The sequence below is a fragment of the Notolepis coatsorum genome, assembly GCF_963971535.1.
Source record: "Notolepis coatsorum genome assembly, chromosome: 4".
In the NCBI taxonomy this organism is placed as follows: domain Eukaryota; kingdom Metazoa; phylum Chordata; class Actinopteri; order Aulopiformes; family Paralepididae; genus Notolepis; species Notolepis coatsorum.
This window is the reverse complement of record NC_140168.1, coordinates 114569368-114588983: the sequence shown is the minus strand read 5'-3', so window position 1 is coordinate 114588983 and position 19616 is coordinate 114569368. Positions and strand designations below refer to the sequence as shown.

General features: G+C 47.1%; 1 protein-coding gene across 2 annotated transcripts in view; it reads right to left on the bottom strand.

Annotated features, from left to right (window-relative positions):
* nectin4a (nectin cell adhesion molecule 4a) overlaps positions 1-19616 on the bottom strand; it is a 178534-nt gene that overhangs the window by 114217 nt on the left and 44701 nt on the right. For both annotated transcript variants that reach the window (XM_084312976.1, XM_084312977.1), the window contains 3 exons: positions 19272-19439; positions 9898-10176; positions 3983-4100 (listed from right to left, as the gene is read on the bottom strand). In XM_084312976.1, the coding sequence (XP_084169102.1) occupies positions 3983-4100; positions 9898-10176; positions 19272-19439 (565 nt within the window). The remainder of the gene's footprint in view (positions 1-3982; positions 4101-9897; positions 10177-19271; positions 19440-19616) is intronic.

The window sequence follows — 19616 nt, the reverse complement described above, 5'->3', positions numbered from 1 at the left end:
AAAGCGCTACATTTTAAAAGAACATAAAAACTAGCAAGAGAGTAAAAAAAAAATATATATATATATAAAATAAGCAAGACTAAAACTAGTAAGGTGTAAAAATAACACTTAAACTTGTGAAAGAGTAAAACAGATAAAATAAGAAGGGCTGAAACTGGTAGAAGAACATACACATGTGTGGAGCTAAAACTAGATGATGATGATGACGTGTAAAAAGTATTATTGTTACACAAGTAGACAGCATATTTAGTATATTATTAGTATTAGTAGAGCTGCTTTTAAACACAATCTGCAACAGATCATAACTGACTGGTGCACCTGCTGATCACACTCATAGCCCTCAGACTCTCCTCTCCTCCCCTAGGCCCCCTCCCTCTCCCCCTCCCTCTCCCCCTCTCTCCTCTCTCTCTCTCCCTCAGACTCTCCTCTCCTGCCCCTAGGCCCCCCCACCTACCCCCCTCCCTCTCCCCCTCTCTTCTCTCTCTCTCTCCCTCAGACTCTCCTCTCCTCCCCTAGGCCCCCTCCCTCTCCCCCTCCCTCTCCCCCTCTCTCCTCTCTCTCTCTCCCTCAGACTCTCCTCTCCTCCCCTAGGCCCCCCCACCTACCCCCCTCCCTCTCCCCCTCTCTCCTCTCTCTCTCTCCCTCAGACTCTCCTCTCCTGCCCCCAGGCCCCCCCACCTACCCCCCTCCCTCTCCCCCTCTCTCCTCTCTCTCTCTCCCTCAGACTCTCCTCTCCTCCCCCAGGCCCCCTCACCTACCCCCCTCCCTCTCCCCCTCTCTCCTCTCTCTCTCTCCCTCAGACTCTCCTCTCCTGCCCCCAGGCCCCCCCACCTACCCCCCTCCCTCTCCCCCTCTCTCTCTCTCCCTCAGACTCTCCTCTCCTCCCCTAGGCCCCCCCACCTACCCCCCTCCCTCTCCCCCTCTCTCCTCTCTCTCTCTCCCTCAGACTCTCCTCTCCTCCCCTAGGCCCCCCCACCTACCCCCCTCCCTCTCCCCCTCTCTCCTGTCTCTCTCTCCCTCAGACTCTCCTCTCCTCCCCTAGGCCCCCCCACCTACCCCCTCCCTCTCCCCCTCCCCCTCTCTTCTCTCTCTCTCTCCCTCAGACTCTCCTCTCCTGCCCCTAGGCCAGACAGACAGACAGACAGACAGACAGACAGACAGACAGACAGACAGACAGACAGACAGACAGACAGACAGACAGACAGACAGACAGACAGACAGACAGACAGACAGACAGACAGACAGACAGACAGACAGACAGACAGACAGACAGACAGACAGACAGACAGACAGACAGACAGACAGACAGACAGACAGACAGACAGACAGACAGACAGACAGACAGACAGACAGACAGACAGACAGACAGACAGACAGACAGACAGACAGACAGACAGACAGACAGACAGACAGACAGACAGACAGACAGACAGACAGACAGACAGACAGACAGACAGACAGACAGACAGACAGACAGACAGACAGACAGACAGACAGACAGACAGACAGACAGACAGACAGACAGACAGACAGACAGACAGACAGACAGACAGACAGACAGACAGACAGACAGACAGACAGACAGACAGACAGACAGACAGACAGACAGACAGACAGACAGACAGACAGACAGACAGACAGACAGACAGACAGACAGACAGACAGACAGACAGACAGACAGACAGACAGACAGACAGACAGACAGACAGACAGACAGACAGACAGACAGACAGACAGACAGACAGACAGACAGACAGACAGACAGACAGACAGACAGACAGACAGACAGACAGACAGACAGACAGACAGACAGACAGACAGACAGACAGACAGACAGACAGACAGACAGACAGACAGACAGACAGACAGACAGACAGACAGACAGACAGACAGACAGACAGACAGACAGACAGACAGACAGACAGACAGACAGACAGACAGACAGAGACAGACAGACAGACAGACAGACAGACAGACAGACAGACAGACAGACAGACAGACAGACAGACAGACAGACAGACAGACAGACAGACAGACAGACAGACAGACAGACAGACAGACAGACAGACAGACAGACAGACAGACAGACAGACAGACAGACAGACAGACAGACAGACAGACAGACAGACAGACAGACAGACAGACAGACAGACAGACAGACAGACAGACAGACAGACAGACAGACAGACAGACAGACAGACAGACAGACAGACAGACAGACAGACAGACAGACAGACAGACAGACAGACAGACAGACAGACAGACAGACAGACAGACAGACAGACAGACAGACAGACAGACAGACAGACAGACAGACAGACAGACAGACAGACAGACAGACAGACAGACAGACAGACAGACAGACAGACAGACAGACAGACAGACAGACAGACAGACAGACAGACAGACAGACAGACAGACAGACAGACAGACAGACAGACAGACAGACAGACAGACAGACAGACAGACAGACAGACAGACAGACAGACAGACAGACAGACAGACAGACAGACAGACAGACAGACAGACAGACAGACAGACAGACAGACAGACAGACAGACAGACAGACAGACAGACAGACAGACAGACAGACAGACAGACAGACAGACAGACAGACAGACAGACAGACAGACAGACAGACAGACAGACAGACAGACAGACAGACAGACAGACAGACAGACAGACAGACAGACAGACAGACAGACAGACAGACAGACAGACAGACAGACAGACAGACAGACAGACAGACAGACAGACAGACAGACAGACAGACAGACAGACAGACAGACAGACAGACAGACAGACAGACAGACAGACAGACAGACAGACAGACAGACAGACAGACAGACAGACAGACAGACAGACAGACAGACAGACAGACAGACAGACAGACAGACAGACAGACAGACAGACAGACAGACAGACAGACAGACAGACAGACAGACAGACAGACAGACAGACAGACAGACAGACAGACAGACAGACAGACAGACAGACAGACAGACAGACAGACAGACAGACAGACAGACAGACAGACAGACAGACAGACAGACAGACAGACAGACAGACAGACAGACAGACAGACAGACAGACAGACAGACAGACAGACAGACAGACAGACAGACAGACAGACAGACAGACAGACAGACAGACAGACAGACAGACAGACAGACAGACAGACAGACAGACAGACAGACAGACAGACAGACAGACAGACAGACAGACAGACAGACAGACAGACAGACAGACAGACAGACAGACAGACAGACAGACAGACAGACAGACAGACAGACAGACAGACAGACAGACAGACAGACAGACAGACAGACAGACAGACAGACAGACAGACAGACAGACAGACAGACAGACAGACAGACAGACAGACAGACAGACAGACAGACAGACAGACAGACAGACAGACAGACAGACAGACAGACAGACAGACAGACAGACAGACAGACAGACAGACAGACAGACAGACAGACAGACAGACAGACAGACAGACAGACAGACAGACAGACAGACAGACAGACAGACAGACAGACAGACAGACAGACAGACAGACAGACAGACAGACAGACAGACAGACAGACAGACAGACAGACAGACAGACAGACAGACAGACAGACAGACAGACAGACAGACAGACAGACAGACAGACAGACAGACAGACAGACAGACAGACAGACAGACAGACAGACAGACAGACAGACAGACAGACAGACAGACAGACAGACAGACAGACAGACAGACAGACAGACAGACAGACAGACAGACAGACAGACAGACAGACAGACAGACAGACAGACAGACAGACAGACAGACAGACAGACAGACAGACAGACAGACAGACAGACAGACAGACAGACAGACAGACAGACAGACAGACAGACAGACAGACAGACAGACAGACAGACAGACAGACAGACAGACAGGCAGGCAGACAGACAGACAGACAGACAGGCAGGCAGGCAGGTCTTACCTGGTCCAGGTGAAGCTCTGTGGTTTGGGGTTTCCTCCGCTCTCACACCTGAGGGCAGCTCTCTCCAGACCCACGTGCCACTTCTGGCTGTAACCTGACACCTGCACATCCGGAGGGACTGAGGAAACATAACTGCTATTTTACTATATGTCCATAGTGCAAATTGTGTGCGTGTGTGTGTGTGTGTGTGTGTGTGTGTGTGTGTGTGTGTGTGTGTGTGTGTGTGTGTGTGTGTGTGTGTGTGTGTGTGTGTGTGTGTGTGTGTGTGTGTGTGTGTGTGTGTGTGTGTGTGTGTGTGTGTGTGTGTGTGTGTGTGAAGAGGGGAGGGGTCTAGGGAGGTCTCATACTCATCGAATCCCACAATGCAGCACAATGCAGCCCCCCCCCCACCAATCGCCAGTTTCCTCTGTGATTTACAGTGAGAGTTCCACTTTCTCACGGAATGCCGCTCTGTTTTTTCCAGCCAACCGCATGCAGTAATGACTGTCCAACAGAAGTACCCCCATTCAAAAGAAGCAACTAACCCCATTCAAAAGAAGCAACTAACCCCATTCAAAAGAAGCAACTAACCCCATTGAAAAGAAGCAACTACCCCCATTGAAAAGAAGCAACTACACCCATTGAAAAGAAGCAACTACCCCCATTGAAAAGAAGCAACTACACCCATTGAAAAGAAGCAACTACCCCCATTGAAAAGAAGCAACTAACCCCATTGAAAAGAAGCAACTACCCCCATTGAAAAGAAGCAACTACCCCCATTGAAAAGAACCAACTACCCCCATTGAAAAGAAGCAACTACCCCCATTGAAAAGAAGCAACTACCCCCATTCTAAAGAAGCAACTATCCCCATTGAAAAGAAGCAACTACCCCCATTGAAAAGAAGCAACTACCCCCATTGAAAAGAAGCAACTACCCCCATTGAAAAGAAGCAACTACCCCCATTGAAAAGAAGCAACTACCCCCATTGAAAAGAAGCAATTACCCCCATTCAAAAGAAGCAACTACCCCCATTGAAAAGAAGCAACTACCCCCATTAAAAAGAAGCAACTGACACTGTTGACCTTACGGGCCTGCTTCTCTAACCTTTAGATGAATCTTTGAATCTTTACATGTTGTGGCGAGGAGTCTAACTCTTGTTTACATGTTGTGGTGAGGAGTCTAACTCTCTTGTTTACATGTTGTGATGAGAAGTCTAACTCTCTTGTTTACATGTTGTGATGAGGAGTCTAACTCTCTTGTTTACATGTTGTGATGAGGAGTCTAACTCTCTTGTTTACATGTTGTGGTGAGGAGTCTAACTCTCTTGTTTACATGTTGTGATGAGGAGTCTAACTCTCTTGTTTACATGTTGTGATGAGGAGTCTAACTCTCTTGTTTACATGTTGTGGTGAGGAGTCTAACTCTCTTGTTTACATGTTGTGTTGAGGAGTCTAACTCTCTTGTTTACATGTTGTGGTGAGGAGTCTAACTCTCTTGTTTACATGTTGTGATGAGGAGTCTAACTCTCTTGTTTACATGTTGTGATGAGGAGTCTAACTCTCTTGTTTACATGTTGTGGTGAGGAGTCTAACTCTCTTGTTTACATGTTGTGGTGAGGAGTCTAACTCTCTTGTTTACATGTTGTGTTGAGGAGTCTAACTCTCTTGTTTACATGTTGTGATGAGGAGTCTAACTCTCTTGTTTACATGTTGTGGTGAGGAGTCTAACTCTCTTGTTTACATGTTGTGGTGAGGAGTCTAACTCTCTTGTTTACATGTTGTGGTGAGGAGTCTAACTCTCTTGTTTACATGTTGTGATGAGGAGTCTAACTCTCTTGTTTACATGTTGTGGTGAGGAGTCTAACTCTCTTGTTTACATGTTGTGGTGAGGAGTCTAACTCTCTTGTTTACATGTTGTGGTGAGGAGTCTAACTCTCTTGTTTACATGTTGTGATGAGGAGTCTAACTCTCTTGTTTACATGTTGTGGTGAGGAGTCTAACTCTCTTGTTTACATGTTGTGGTGAGGAGTCTAACTCTCTTGTTTACATGTTGTGATGAGGAGTCTAACTCTCTTGTTTACATGTTGTGATGAGGAGTCTAACTCTTGTTTACATGTTGTGTTGAGGAGTCTAACTATCTTGTTTACATGTTGTGGTGAGGAGTCTAACTCTCTTGTTTACATGTTGTGATGAGGAGTCTAACTCTCTTGTTTACATGTTGTGGTGAGGAGTCTAACTCTCTTGTTTACATGTTGTGGTGAGGAGTCTAACTCTCTTGTTTACATGTTGTGATGAGGAGTCTAACTCTCTTGTTTACATGTTGTGGTGAGGAGTCTAACTCTCTTGTTTACATGTTGTGGTGAGGAGTCTAACTCTCTTGTTTACATGTTGTGATGAGGAGTCTAACTCTCTTGTTTACATGTTGTGGTGAGGAGTCTAACTCTCTTGTTTACATGTTGTGGTGAGGAGTCTAACTCTCTTGTTTACATGTTGTGATGAGGAGTCTAACTCTCTTGTTTACATGTTGTGGTGAGGAGTCTAACTCTCTTGTTTACATGTTGTGGTGAGGAGTCTAACTCTCTTGTTTACATGTTGTGGTGAGGAGTCTAACTCTCTTGTTTACATGTTGTGATGAGGAGTCTAACTCTCTTGTTTACATGTTGTGGTGAGGAGTCTAACTCTCTTGTTTACATGTTGTGGTGAGGAGTCTAACTCTCTTGTTTACATGTTGTGATGAGGAGTCTAACTCTCTTGTTTACATGTTGTGATGAGGAGTCTAACTCTTGTTTACATGTTGTGTTGAGGAGTCTAACTATCTTGTTTACATGTTGTGGTGAGGAGTCTAACTCTCTTGTTTACATGTTGTGATGAGGAGTCTAACTCTCTTGTTTACATGTTGTGGTGAGGAGTCTAACTCTCTTGTTTACATGTTGTGGTGAGGAGTCTAACTCTCTTGTTTACATGTTGTGATGAGGAGTCTAACTCTCTTGTTTACATGTTGTGATGAGGAGTCTAACTCTTGTTTACATGTTGTGTTGAGGAGTCTAACTATCTTGTTTACATGTTGTGGTGAGGAGTCTAACTCTCTTGTTTACATGTTGTGATGAGGAGTCTAACTCTCTTGTTTACATGTTGTGGTGAGGAGTCTAACTCTCTTGTTTACATGTTGTGGTGAGGAGTCTAACTCTCTTGTTTACATGTTGTGATGAGGAGTCTAACTCTCTTGTTTACATGTTGTGGTGAGGAGTCTAACTCTCTTGTTTACATGTTGTGGTGAGGAGTCTAACTCTCTTGTTTACATGTTGTGATGAGGAGTCGAACTCTCTTGTTTACATGTTGTGGTGAGGAGTCTAACTCTCTTGTTTACATGTTGTGGTGAGGAGTCTAACTCTCTTGTTTACATGTTGTGTTGAGGAGTCTAACTCTCTTGTTTACATGTTGTGATGAGGAGTCTAACTCTCTTGTTTACATGTTGTGATGAGGAGTCTAACTCTCTTGTTTACATGTTGTGGTGAGGAGTCTAACTCTCCTGTTTACATGTTGTGATGAGGAGTCTAACTCTCTTGTTTACATGTTGTGGTGAGGAGTCTAACTCTCTTGTTTACATGTTGTGATGAGGAGTCTAACTCTTGTTTACATGTTGTGGTGAGGAGTCTAACTCTCTTGTTTACATGTTGTGATGAGGAGTCTAACTCTCTTGTTTACATGTTGTGGTGAGGAGTCTAACTCTCTTGTTTACATGTTGTGGTGAGGAGTCTAACTCTCTTGTTTACATGTTGTGGTGAGGAGTCTAACTCTCTTGTTTACATGTTGTGGTGAGGAGTCTAACTCTCTTGTTTACATGTTGTGGTGAGGAGTCTAACTCTCTTGTTTACATGTTGTGGTGAGGAGTCTAACTCTCTTGTTTACATGTTGTGGTGAGGAGTCTAACTCTCTTGTTTACATGTTGTGATGAGGAGTCTAACTCTCTTGTTTACATGTTGTGGTGAGGAGTCTAACTCTCCTGTTTACATGTTGTGATGAGGAGTCTAACTCTCTTGTTTACATGTTGTGGTGAGGAGTCTAACTCTCTTGTTTACATGTTGTGGTGAGGAGTCTAACTCTCTTGTTTACATGTTGTGATGAGGAGTCTAACTCTCTTGTTTACATGTTGTGATGAGGAGTCTAACTCTCTTGTTTACATGTTGTGGTGAGGAGTCTAACTCTCTTGTTTACATGTTGTGATGAGGAGTCTAACTCTCTTGTTTACATGTTGTGATGAGGAGTCTAACTCTCTTGTTTACATGTTGTGGTGAGGAGTCTAACTCTTGTTTACATGTTGTGGTGAGGAGTCTAACTCTTGTTTACATGTTGTGGTGAGGAGTCTAACTCTCTTGTTTACATGTTGTGGTGAGGAGTCTAACTCTTGTTTACATGTTGTGGTGAGGAGTCTAACTCTCTTGTTTACATGTTGTGATGAGGAGTCTAACTCTCTTGTTTACATGTTGTGGTGAGGAGTCTAACTCTCTTGTTTACATGTTGTGGTGAGGAGTCTAACTCTTGTTTACATGTTGTGGTGAGGAGTCTAACTCTCTTGTTTCCAGAGACTTGTGTGACTTGGAGACTTGTGTGACTGGGAGATTTGTGTGACTTGTGTGACTTGGAGACTTGTGACTTGGAGACTTGTGACTTGGAGACTTGTGTGACTGGGAGACTTGTGTGACTTGTGTGACTGGGAGACTCATGTGACTTGTGTGACTAGGAGACTTGTGTGACTGGGAGACTTGTGTGACTTGTGTGACTGGGAGACTCGTGTGACTTGTGTGACTTATGTGACTGGGAGACTCGTGTGACTTGTGTGACTTGGAGACTTGTGTGACTGGGAGACTTGTGTGACTGGGAGACTTGTGTGACTGGGAGACTCATGTGACTGGGAGACTTGTGTGACTGGGAGACTCATGTGACTGGGAGACTTGTGTGACTGGGAGACTCGTGTGACTTGTGTGACTGGGAGACGTGGTAAATACACAGGTCACAACATGTTTACAGGAACGTTTTGGAGTTGTATTTTGATTGTATTTGGAGTGTGTATTTCGTGACTGTAGGGAACTCGGGTAAATGTCTGACCCTCTTCCAGTGATGAAGCTAAGCTAGGCTAACGGTCCAGGCGTTACCTAAGCCTAATGCATGCAGAGAGACGAAAAAAGGTATGTATCTTATTGTCTAACTCCAGGGAAGATGTTAAATAAGCTAATTTCCCAAAATGTTGGAGTTTTCCTTTAAAAGGAGCCAATAGACCACTGCACTTCCGCGTTACATTGAGCTCATGGGAGAGAGGGCGGGGCGGGGGGGGGGGGGGGGGGGGGTGAATGAATGTGGATGAGAGCCTTGACATTAAGTGGTTGTAGCTACAGCTGTGTGGGCGCTGGAGACATGATCCAATAGACTTCTATACTCCTCAGTCTCCTGAACACGGAGAGACCAATCCCAAGTCGATCGGCACTTTCTCGGTCGAGCTATAGTCGCTTTTTAACACCTACTCCCCAACTCCGCATGCGCAGATTGCCCACGGAGTCTCTCTGGATTGTCCAGAGATCTAGATTTATCAATCTGCGCATGCAGAGTTCGGGAGTAGGTGCGCAAAAAGTGATTATAGCTTGGCCGCGAAAGTGCCGATCGACATGGGATTGGTCTCTCCGTGACCATGCTGTTTTTTATAGAAAAAGAAATCGGATCCAATATTTATGGCTTAAAACCCTGGCTTAGTTACACTTTAAATAAAAAAATGTATTTCTTGATTCAGAACAATTTTATCATGGATGAACAAAGCAGAGCTTTGAGGCTAATGATGGAGCATCGCCGTCGGTTGTGTGATAGTAAAGGGTTAACCGGCTGTCGTGTGGCAGTGAAAGGGTTTTAATAAGCACTTCAAGGACCTTGTGCCGTGTGTCACTCACAGTGCACTACCAGCGTGTTGCTCAGCCTCCGGGGGCGCTGCAGCGCGGGGTGCCACACCAGGCAGTCCAGCCGCTTGCCGTTCATGCTGCGCAGGGGGTGCAGGGAGTAGTGCGAGGAGACGGAGCCGCTGGCGGCGGTGCGGTTACTGGACATGCCGCTCAGCTCCGTGTCCCAGGAGAGGCGGGCCGGGGGGCGGGCCACGGAGCGGCAGGAGGCGGCCAGACGGAAGGACTGGCCCTCCACCAGGACCAGGGGGTCGAGGGAGGAGATGGGCGTGGCTGCAGAGAGAGAGAGAGAGAGAGAGAGAGAGAGAGAGAGAGAGAGAGAGAGAGAGAGAGAGAGAGAGGGAGAGAGAGAGAGAGAGGGAGAGGGAGAGAGAGAGAGAGAGAGAGAGAGAGAGAGAGAGAGAGAGAGAGAGAGAGAGAGAGAGAGAGAGAGAGAGAGAGAGAGAGAGAGAGGGAGAGGGAGAGGGAGAGAGAGAGAGAGAGAGAGAGAGAGAGAGAGAGAGAGAGAGAGAGAGAGAGAGAGAGAGAGAGAGGGAGAGGGAGAGAGAGAGAGAGAGAGAGAGAGAGAGAGAGAGAGAGAGAGAGAGAGAGAGAGAGAGGGAGATAGAGAGAGACAGAGAGACAGAGAGATCAGGGGAGAGGGAGAGGGAGAGAGGGAGAGAGAGAGAGAAGGAGAGAGGGAGAGATAGAGAGAGACAGAGAGACAGAGAGATCAGCACTTTGTCAAGCTTCAAATCTGTTACACTATCAGAGGTGTTACACTATCAGAGGTGTTACACTATCAGAGGTGTTACACTATCAGAGGTGTTACACTATCAGAGGACCTGCCTGTTACACTATCAGAGGACCTGCCTGTTACTCTATCAGAGGTGTTACACTATCAGAGGACCTGACTGTTACACTATCAGAGGTGTTACACTATCAGAGGACCTGCCTGTTACTCTATCAGAGGTGTTACACTATCAGAGGTGTTACACTATCAGAGGACCTGACTGTTACTCTATCAGAGGTGTTACACTATCAGAGGACCTGACTGTTACTCTATCAGAGGACCTGACTGTTACTCTATCAGAGGTGTTACACTATCAGAGGACCTGACTGTTACTCTATCAGAGGTGTTACACTATCAGAGGACCTGACTGTTACTCTATCAGAGGTGTTACACTATCAGAGGCCCTGACTGTTACTCTATCAGAGGTGTTACACTATCAGAGGACCTGACTGTTACTCTATCAGAGGTGTTACTCTATCAGAGGTGTTACACTATCAGAGGACCTGACTGTTACTCTATCAGAGGTGTTACACTATCAGAGGACCTGACTGTTACACTATCAGAGGTGTTACTCTATCAGAGGACCTGACTGTTACTCTATCAGAGGTGTTACACTATCAGAGGACCTGACTGTTACACTATCAGAGGTGTTACACTATCAGAGGCGTTACACTATCAGAGGACCTGACTGTTACTCTATCTGAGGTGTTACACTATCAGAGGACCTGACTGTTACTCTATCAGAGGTGTTACTCTATCAGAGGTGTTACACTATCAGAGGACCTGACTGTTACTCTATCAGAGGTGTTACTCTATCAGAGGACCTGACTGTTACACTATCAGAGGTGTTACACTATCAGAGGACCTGACTGTTACTCTATCAGAGGTGTTACACTATCAGAGGACCTGACTGTTACTCTATCAGAGGTGTTACACTATCAGAGGACCTGCCTGTTACACTATCAGAGGTGTTACACTATCAGAGGACCTGACTGTTACTCTATCAGAGGTGTTACACTATCAGAGGACCTGCCTGTTACACTATCAGAGGTGTTACACTATCAGAGGACCTGGGTGTTACTCTATCAGAGGTGTTACACTATCAGAGGACCTGCCTGTTACACTATCAGAGGTGTTACTCTATCAGAGGACCTGACTGTTACTCTATCAGAGGTGTTACACTATCAGAGGACCTGACTGTTACTCTATCAGAGGTGTTACTCTATCAGAGGACCTGACTGTTACTCTATCAGAGGTGTTACACTATCAGAGGACCTGACTGTTACTCTATCAGAGGTGTTACACTATCAGAGGACCTGACTGTTACTCTATCAGAGGTGTTACACTATCAGAGGACCTGACTGTTACACTATCAGAGGTGTTACACTATCAGAGGACCTGACTGTTACACTATCAGAGGTGTTACTCTATCAGAGGACCTGACTGTTACTCTATCAGAGGTGTTACACTATCAGAGGACCTGACTGTTACTCTATCAGAGGTGTTACACTATCAGAGTTGTTACTCTGTCAGAGGTGTTACACTATCAGAGGACCTGACTGTTACTCTATCAGAGGTGTTACACTATCAGAGGACCTGACTGTTACTCTATCAGAGGTGTTACTCTATCAGAGGTGTTACACTATCAGAGGACCTGACTGTTACACTATCAGAGGTGTTACACTATCAGAGGACCTGACTGTTACTCTATCAGAGGTGTTACACTATCAGAGTTGTTACTCTGTCAGAGGTGTTACACTATCAGAGGACCTGACTGTTACTCTATCAGAGGTGTTACACTATCAGAGGACCTGACTGTTACTCTATCAGAGGTGTTACTCTATCAGAGGTGTTACACTATCAGAGGTGTTACTCTATCAGAGGTGTTACACTATCAGAGGACCTGCCTGTTACTCTATCAGAGGTGTTACACTATCAGAGGACCTGACTGTTACTCTATCAGAGGTGTTACTCTATCAGAGGTGTTACACTATCAGAGGACCTGACTGTTATACTATCAGAGGTGTTACACTATCAGAGGACCTGACTGTTACTCTATCAGAGGTGTTACACTATCAGAGGACCTGACTGTTACTCTATCAGAGGTGTTACACTATCAGAGGACCTGACTGTTACTCTATCAGAGGTGTTACACTATCAGAGGACCTGCCTGTTACTCTATCAGAGGTGTTACACTATCAGAGGACCTGACTGTTACTCTATCAGAGGTGTTACACTATCAGAGGTGTTACTCTATCAGAGGACCTGACTGTTACACTATCAGAGGTGTTACACTATCAGAGGACCTGACTGTTACTCTATCAGAGGTGTTACACTATCAGAGGACCTGACTGTTACACTATCAGAGGTGTTACTCTATCAGAGGACCTGACTGTTACACTATCAGAGGTGTTACACTATCAGAGGACCTGACTGTTACTCTATCAGAGGTGTTACACTATCAGAGGACCTGACTGTTACTCTATCAGAGGTGTTACACTATCAGAGGACCTGCCTGTTACACTATCAGAGGTGTTACACTATCAGAGGACCTGACTGTTACTCTATCAGAGGTGTTACACTATCAGAGGACCTGCCTGTTACACTATCAGAGGTGTTACACTATCAGAGGACCTGGGTGTTACTCTATCAGAGGTGTTACACTATCAGAGGACCTGCCTGTTACACTATCAGAGGTGTTACTCTATCAGAGGACCTGACTGTTACTCTATCAGAGGTGTTACTCTATCAGAGGACCTGACTGTTACTCTATCAGAGGTGTTACACTATCAGAGGACCTGACTGTTACTCTATCAGAGGTGTTACACTATCAGAGGTGTTACTCTATCAGAGGACCTGACTGTTACTCTATCAGAGGTGTTACACTATCAGAGGACCTGACTGTTACTCTATCAGAGGTGTTACACTATCAGAGGTGTTACTCTATCAGAGGTGTTACACTATCAGAGGACCTGACTGTTACTCTATCAGAGGTGTTACACTATCAGAGGACCTGACTGTTACTCTATCAGAGGTGTTACTCTATCAGAGGTGTTACACTATCAGAGGACCTGACTGTTACACTATCAGAGGTGTTACACTATCAGAGGACCTGACTGTTACTCTATCAGAGGTGTTACTCTATCAGAGGACCTGACTGTTACTCTATCAGAAATGTTACACTATCAGAGGTGTTACTCTATCAGAGGTGTTACACTATCAGAGGACCTGACTGTTACTCTATCAGAGGTGTTACACTATCAGAGGACCTGACTGTTACTCTATCAGAGGTGTTACTCTATCAGAGGTGTTACACTATCAGAGGACCTGACTGTTACTCTATCAGAGGTGTTACTCTATCAGAGGTGTTACACTATCAGAGGACCTGACTGTTACACTATCAGAGGTGTTACACTATCAGAGGACCTGACTGTTACTCTATCAGAGGTGTTACACTATCAGAGGACCTGACTGTTACTCTATCAGAGGTGTTACACTATCAGAGGACCTGACTGTTACTCTATCAGAGGTGTTACACTATCAGAGGACCTGCCTGTTACTCTATCAGAGGTGTTACACTATCAGAGGACCTGACTGTTACTCTATCAGAGGTGTTACTCTATCAGAGGACCTGACTGTTACACTATCAGAGGTGTTACACTATCAGAGGACCTGACTGTTACTCTATCAGAGGTGTTACACTATCAGAGGACCTGCCTGTTACTCTATCAGAGGTGTTACACTATCAGAGGACCTGACTGTTACTCTATCAGAGGTGTTACACTATCAGAGGTGTTACTCTATCAGAGGACCTGACTGTTACACTATGAGAGGTGTTACACTATCAGAGGTGTTACTCTATCAGAGGTGTTACACTATCAGAGGACCTGCCTGTTACTCTATCAGAGGTGTTACACTATCAGAGGTGTTACACTATCAGAGGTGTTACACTATCAGAGGTGTTACACTATCAGAGGTGTTACACTATCAGAGGACCTGACTGTTACACTATCAGAGGTGTTACACTATCAGAGGTGTTACACTATCAGAGGTGTTACACTATCAGAGGTGTTACACTATCAGAGGACCTGACTGTTACACTATCAGAGGTGTTACACTATCAGAGGTGTTACACTATCAGAGGTGTTACTCTATCAGAGGTGTTACACTATCAGAGGTGTTACTCTATCAGAGGTGTTACACTATCAGAGGACCTGCCTGTTACACTATCAGAGGTGTTACACTATCAGAGGTGTTACACTATCAGAGGTGTTACACTATCAGAGGTGTTACACTATCAGAGGACCTGACTGTTACACTATCAGAGGTGTTACACTATCAGAGGTGTTACTCTATCAGAGGTGTTACACTATCAGAGGTGTTACACTATCAGAGGTGTTACACTATCAGAGGTGTTACACTATCAGAGGACCTGCCTGTTACTCTATCAGAGGTGTTACACTATCAGAGGTGTTACACTATCAGAGGTGTTACACTATCAGAGGTGTTACACTATCAGAGGTGTTACTCTATCAGAGGTGTTACACTATCAGAGGACCTGCCTGTTACTCTATCAGAGGTGTTACACTATCAGAGGTGTTACACTATCAGAGGTGTTACACTATCAGAGGTGTTACACTATCAGAGGTGTTACACTATCAGAGGTGTTACTCTATCAGAGGTGTTACACTATCAGAGGACCTGCCTGTTACTCTATCAGAGGTGTTACACTATCAGAGGTGTTACACTATCAGAGGTGTTACACTATCAGAGGACCTGCCTGTTACTCTATCAGAGGTGTTACACTATCAGAGGACCTGCCTGTTACTCTATCAGAGGTGTTACTCTATCAGAGGTGTTACACTATCAGAGGACCTGCCTGTTACTCTATCAGAGCTGTTACACTATCAGAGGTGTTACTCTATCAGAGGTGTTACACTATCAGAGGACCTGCCTGTTACTCTATCAGAGGTGTTACACTATCAGAGGACCTGCCTGTTACTCTATCAGAGGTGTTACTCTATCAGAGGTGTTACACTATCAGAGGACCTGCCTGTTACTCTATCAGAGGTGTTACACTATCAGAGGACCTGCCTGTTACTCTATCAGAGGTGTTACACTATCAGAGGACCTGACTGTTACTCTATCAGAGGTGTTACACTATCAGAGGACCTGACTGTTACTCTATCAGAGGTGTTACACTATCAGAGGACCTGACTGTTACACTATCAGAGGTGTTACACTATCAGAGGACCTGACTGTTACTCTATCAGAGGATCCGCCTGCTGGCTGCCCGCCACCAGAACATCTTGGAACGTGTTTATAGGCTTCAAGGCAGCTTTGAAATTCTTTGAAGAAACATCGTCATGTCTAAAGAATGCAATGTGCAATGTGTCTCACTCATAGATCAGTTAATCACAGCTGGTTTCCCGATTGACAGCTATGATATTGATTAAAATGTTTCTCCGAATAACATCTTATGCCCTTATTAGCAAAATTTATAGCAATTTAATGATACATGTCAATCAATAATCAACTATTAATTGTACATGTCATCCTTATGATATCAAAGAGGAATTTGATCCGTCTTTACTACCAGTGTCTTTACTGATCTCACTGCCAGCGATCACAGGAAGTGGCTGCCTCTCCACCAGCGATCACAGGAAGTGGCTGCCTCTCCACCAGCGATCACAGGAAGTGGCTGCCTCTCCACCAGCGATCACAGGAAGTGGCTGCCTCTCCACCAGCGATCACAGGAAGTGGCTGCCTCTCCACCAGCGATCACAGGAAGTGGCTGCCTCTCCACCAGCGATCACAGGAAGTGGCTGCCTCTCCACCAGCGATCACAGGAAGTGGCTGCCTCATGACCAGCGATCACAGGAAGTGGCTGCCTCACGACCAGCGATCACAGGAAGTGGCTGCCTCACGACCAGCGATCACAGGAAGTGGCTGCCTCTCGACCAGCGATCACAGGAAGTGGCTGCCTCTCCACCAGCGATCACAGGAAGTGGCTGCCTCACGACCAGCGATCACAGGAAGTGGCTGCCTCTCCACCAGCGATCACAGGAAGTTGCTGCCTCTCCGGAATGCAGCGACCAGGGAGGGTAAAGGAGGAGGTGACACAGCTGTCGTATGACATCATATCCTGTGATGTAGACATGTGCCCTCCAGCTCCCACTGCGTAACCTGTGACTTAGCCTCCAATATATTAGCCTTGACGTAAACAATGACATGGCTACATGAGTAGATCTCCGGACTAATAAACCGGAAGATCACCGGTTCGAGCCCCGGTCAAGGCCGTTGTTGGGAAGTGGTGTTTTTGTCCAGCAGGGGGCACTCTGTCCTCTGGACTAGTCAGTAACAATTACCCTGTTACGGTGATTGGGACACCGTACAGCTGCGAGTGCCGTCATTAAAGAACCCAGGACGCCTATCGTAAAGAGTAGGGGGTTCCCCCGACGTTCCTGGTCAAATTCCCAATCAGGTCTCTGACATCAAGGCCACCTAATCATCCCTCCCCCCTTAATTGGCTGATATCAATCCCTGTCTCCTGAGCCGTTCAGCCATTGTGTAGTGTGATGTGTGCCGGGTGCCAGTGTATGGTAGTCAGTGTGTAGTGTGTTGTGTGCCTGGTGCCAGTGTATGGTAGTCAGTGTGTAGTGTGATGTGTGCCTGGTGCCAGTGTATGGTAGTCAGTGTGTAGTGTGATGTGTGCCGGGTGCCAGTGTATGGTAGTCAGTGTGTAGTGTGATGTGTGCCTGGTGCCAGTGTATGGTAGTCAGTGTGTAGTGTGATGTGTGCCTGGTGCCAGTGTATGGTAGTCAGTGTGTAGTGTGATGTGTGCCTGGTGCCAGTGTATGGTAGTCAGTGTGTAGTGTGATGTGTGTGTCTGGTGCCAGTGTATGGTAGTCAGTGTGTAGTGTGATGTGTGCCTGGTGCCAGTGTATGGTAGTCATTGTGTAGTGTGATGTGTGCCTGGTGCCAGTGTATGGTAGTCAGTGTGTAGTGTGATGTGTGCCTGGTGCCAGTGTATGGTAGTCAGTGTGTAGTGTGATGTGTGCCTGGTGCCAGTGTATGGTAGTCAGTGTGTAGTGTGATGTGTGATGTGTGCCTGGTGCCAGTGTATGGTAGTCAGTGTGTAGTGTGATGTGTGCCTGGTGCCAGTGTATGGTAGTCAATGTGTAGTGTGATGTGTGTGTGTCTGGTGCCAGTGTATGGTAGTCAGTGTGTAGTGTGATGTGTGCCTGGTGCCAGTGTATGGTGGTCAGTGTGTAGTGTGATGTGTGCCTGGTGCCAGTGTATGGTAGTCAGTGTGTAGTGTGATGTGTGGAGCCAGTGTATGGTAGTCAGTGTGTAGTGTGATGTGTGCCTGGTGCCAGTGTATGGTAGTCAGTGTGTAGTGTGATGTGTGCCTGGTGCCAGTGTATGGTAGTCAGTGTGTAGTGTGATGTGTGCCTGGTGTCAGTGTATGGTGGTCAGTGTGTAGTGTGCTGTGTGCCTGGTGCCAGTGTATGGTAGTCAGTGTGTAGTGTGATGTGTGCCTGGTGCCAGTGTATGGTAGTCAGTGTGTAGTGTGCTGTGTGCCTGGTGCCAGTGTATGGTAGTCAGTGTGTAGTGTGATGTGTGCCTGGTGCCAGTGTATGGTAGTCAGTGTGTAGTGTGATGTGTGTCTGGTGCCAGTGTATGGTAGTCAGTGTGTAGTGTGATGTGTGTCTGGTGCCAGTGTATGGTAGTCAGTGTGTAGTGTGATGTGTGTCTGGTGCCAGTGTATGGTAGTCAGTGTGTAGTGTGATGTGTGCCTGGTGCCAGTGTATGGTAGTCAGTGTGTAGTGTGATGTGTGTCTGGTGCCAGTGTATGGTAGTCAGTGTGTAGTGTGCTGTGTGCCTGGTGCCAGTGTATGGTAGTCAGTGTGTAGTGTGCTGTGTGCCTGGTGCCAGTGTATGGTAGTCAGTGTGTAGTGTGATGTGTGCCTGGTGCCAGTGTATGGTAGTCAGTGTGTAGTGTGATGTGTGCCTGGTGCCAGTGTATGGTAGTCAGTGTGTAGTGTGATGTGTGCCTGGTGCCAGTGTATGGTAGTCAGTGTGTAGTGTGATGTGTGCCTGGTGCCAGTGTATGGTAGTCAGTGTGTAGTGTGATGTGTGTCTGGTGCCAGTGTATGGTAGTCACTGTGTAGTAGTGTGATGTGTGCCTGGTGCCAGTGTATGGTAGTCAGTGTGTAGTGTGATGTGTGTCTGGTGCCAGTGTATGGTAGTCAGTGTGTAGTGTGATGTGTGCCTGGTGCCAGTGTATGGTAGTCAGTGTGTAGTGTGATGTGTGTCTGGTGCCAGTGTATGGTAGTCAGTGTGCAGCGTGATGTGTGCCTGGTGCCAGTGTATGGCAGCCATAGACCCTGCATAGCCCACGGTTGGTGGTGGTGAAGGAGGCAATTTCCACTCTACATTGTGGGGAACGCTTTGAGTGTCTAGAAAAGCAAATGTAATTAATTATTATTATTATTATTATATTTATATTACCATATATATTTATCTACACCTGTCTGAATATAACTGCTAACTCGTACTATGAATTTCCTCTTTGAGAGGAGGCGGGACTTACTCCAGACAGTGAGTGACAGCTGTCTGTCAAAGTTCCCAAAGGGGAAGGTGCTGATGTGGCAGATGTAGTCCCCCTCGTCAGAGACCTCTGTTGTCATGACGACCAGGGAGGAGTCCACTGTCGGCTCAGTGCCCTTGAAGCGCACACGGCCAGACCACAACCCGAACGCTGGGGAGAGAGGGAGAAAGGAGAGGGAGAGGGAGAGGGAGGGAGAGGGGGAGAGGGAGAGAGAGGGGAGAGGGAGAGGGAGAGGGAGAGGGAGAGGGGAGAGAGGGAGAGGGAGAGAGAGAGAGAGAGAGGAGAGGGAGGAGAGGGAGAGGGAGGGGAGGAGAGGGAGAGGGAGGG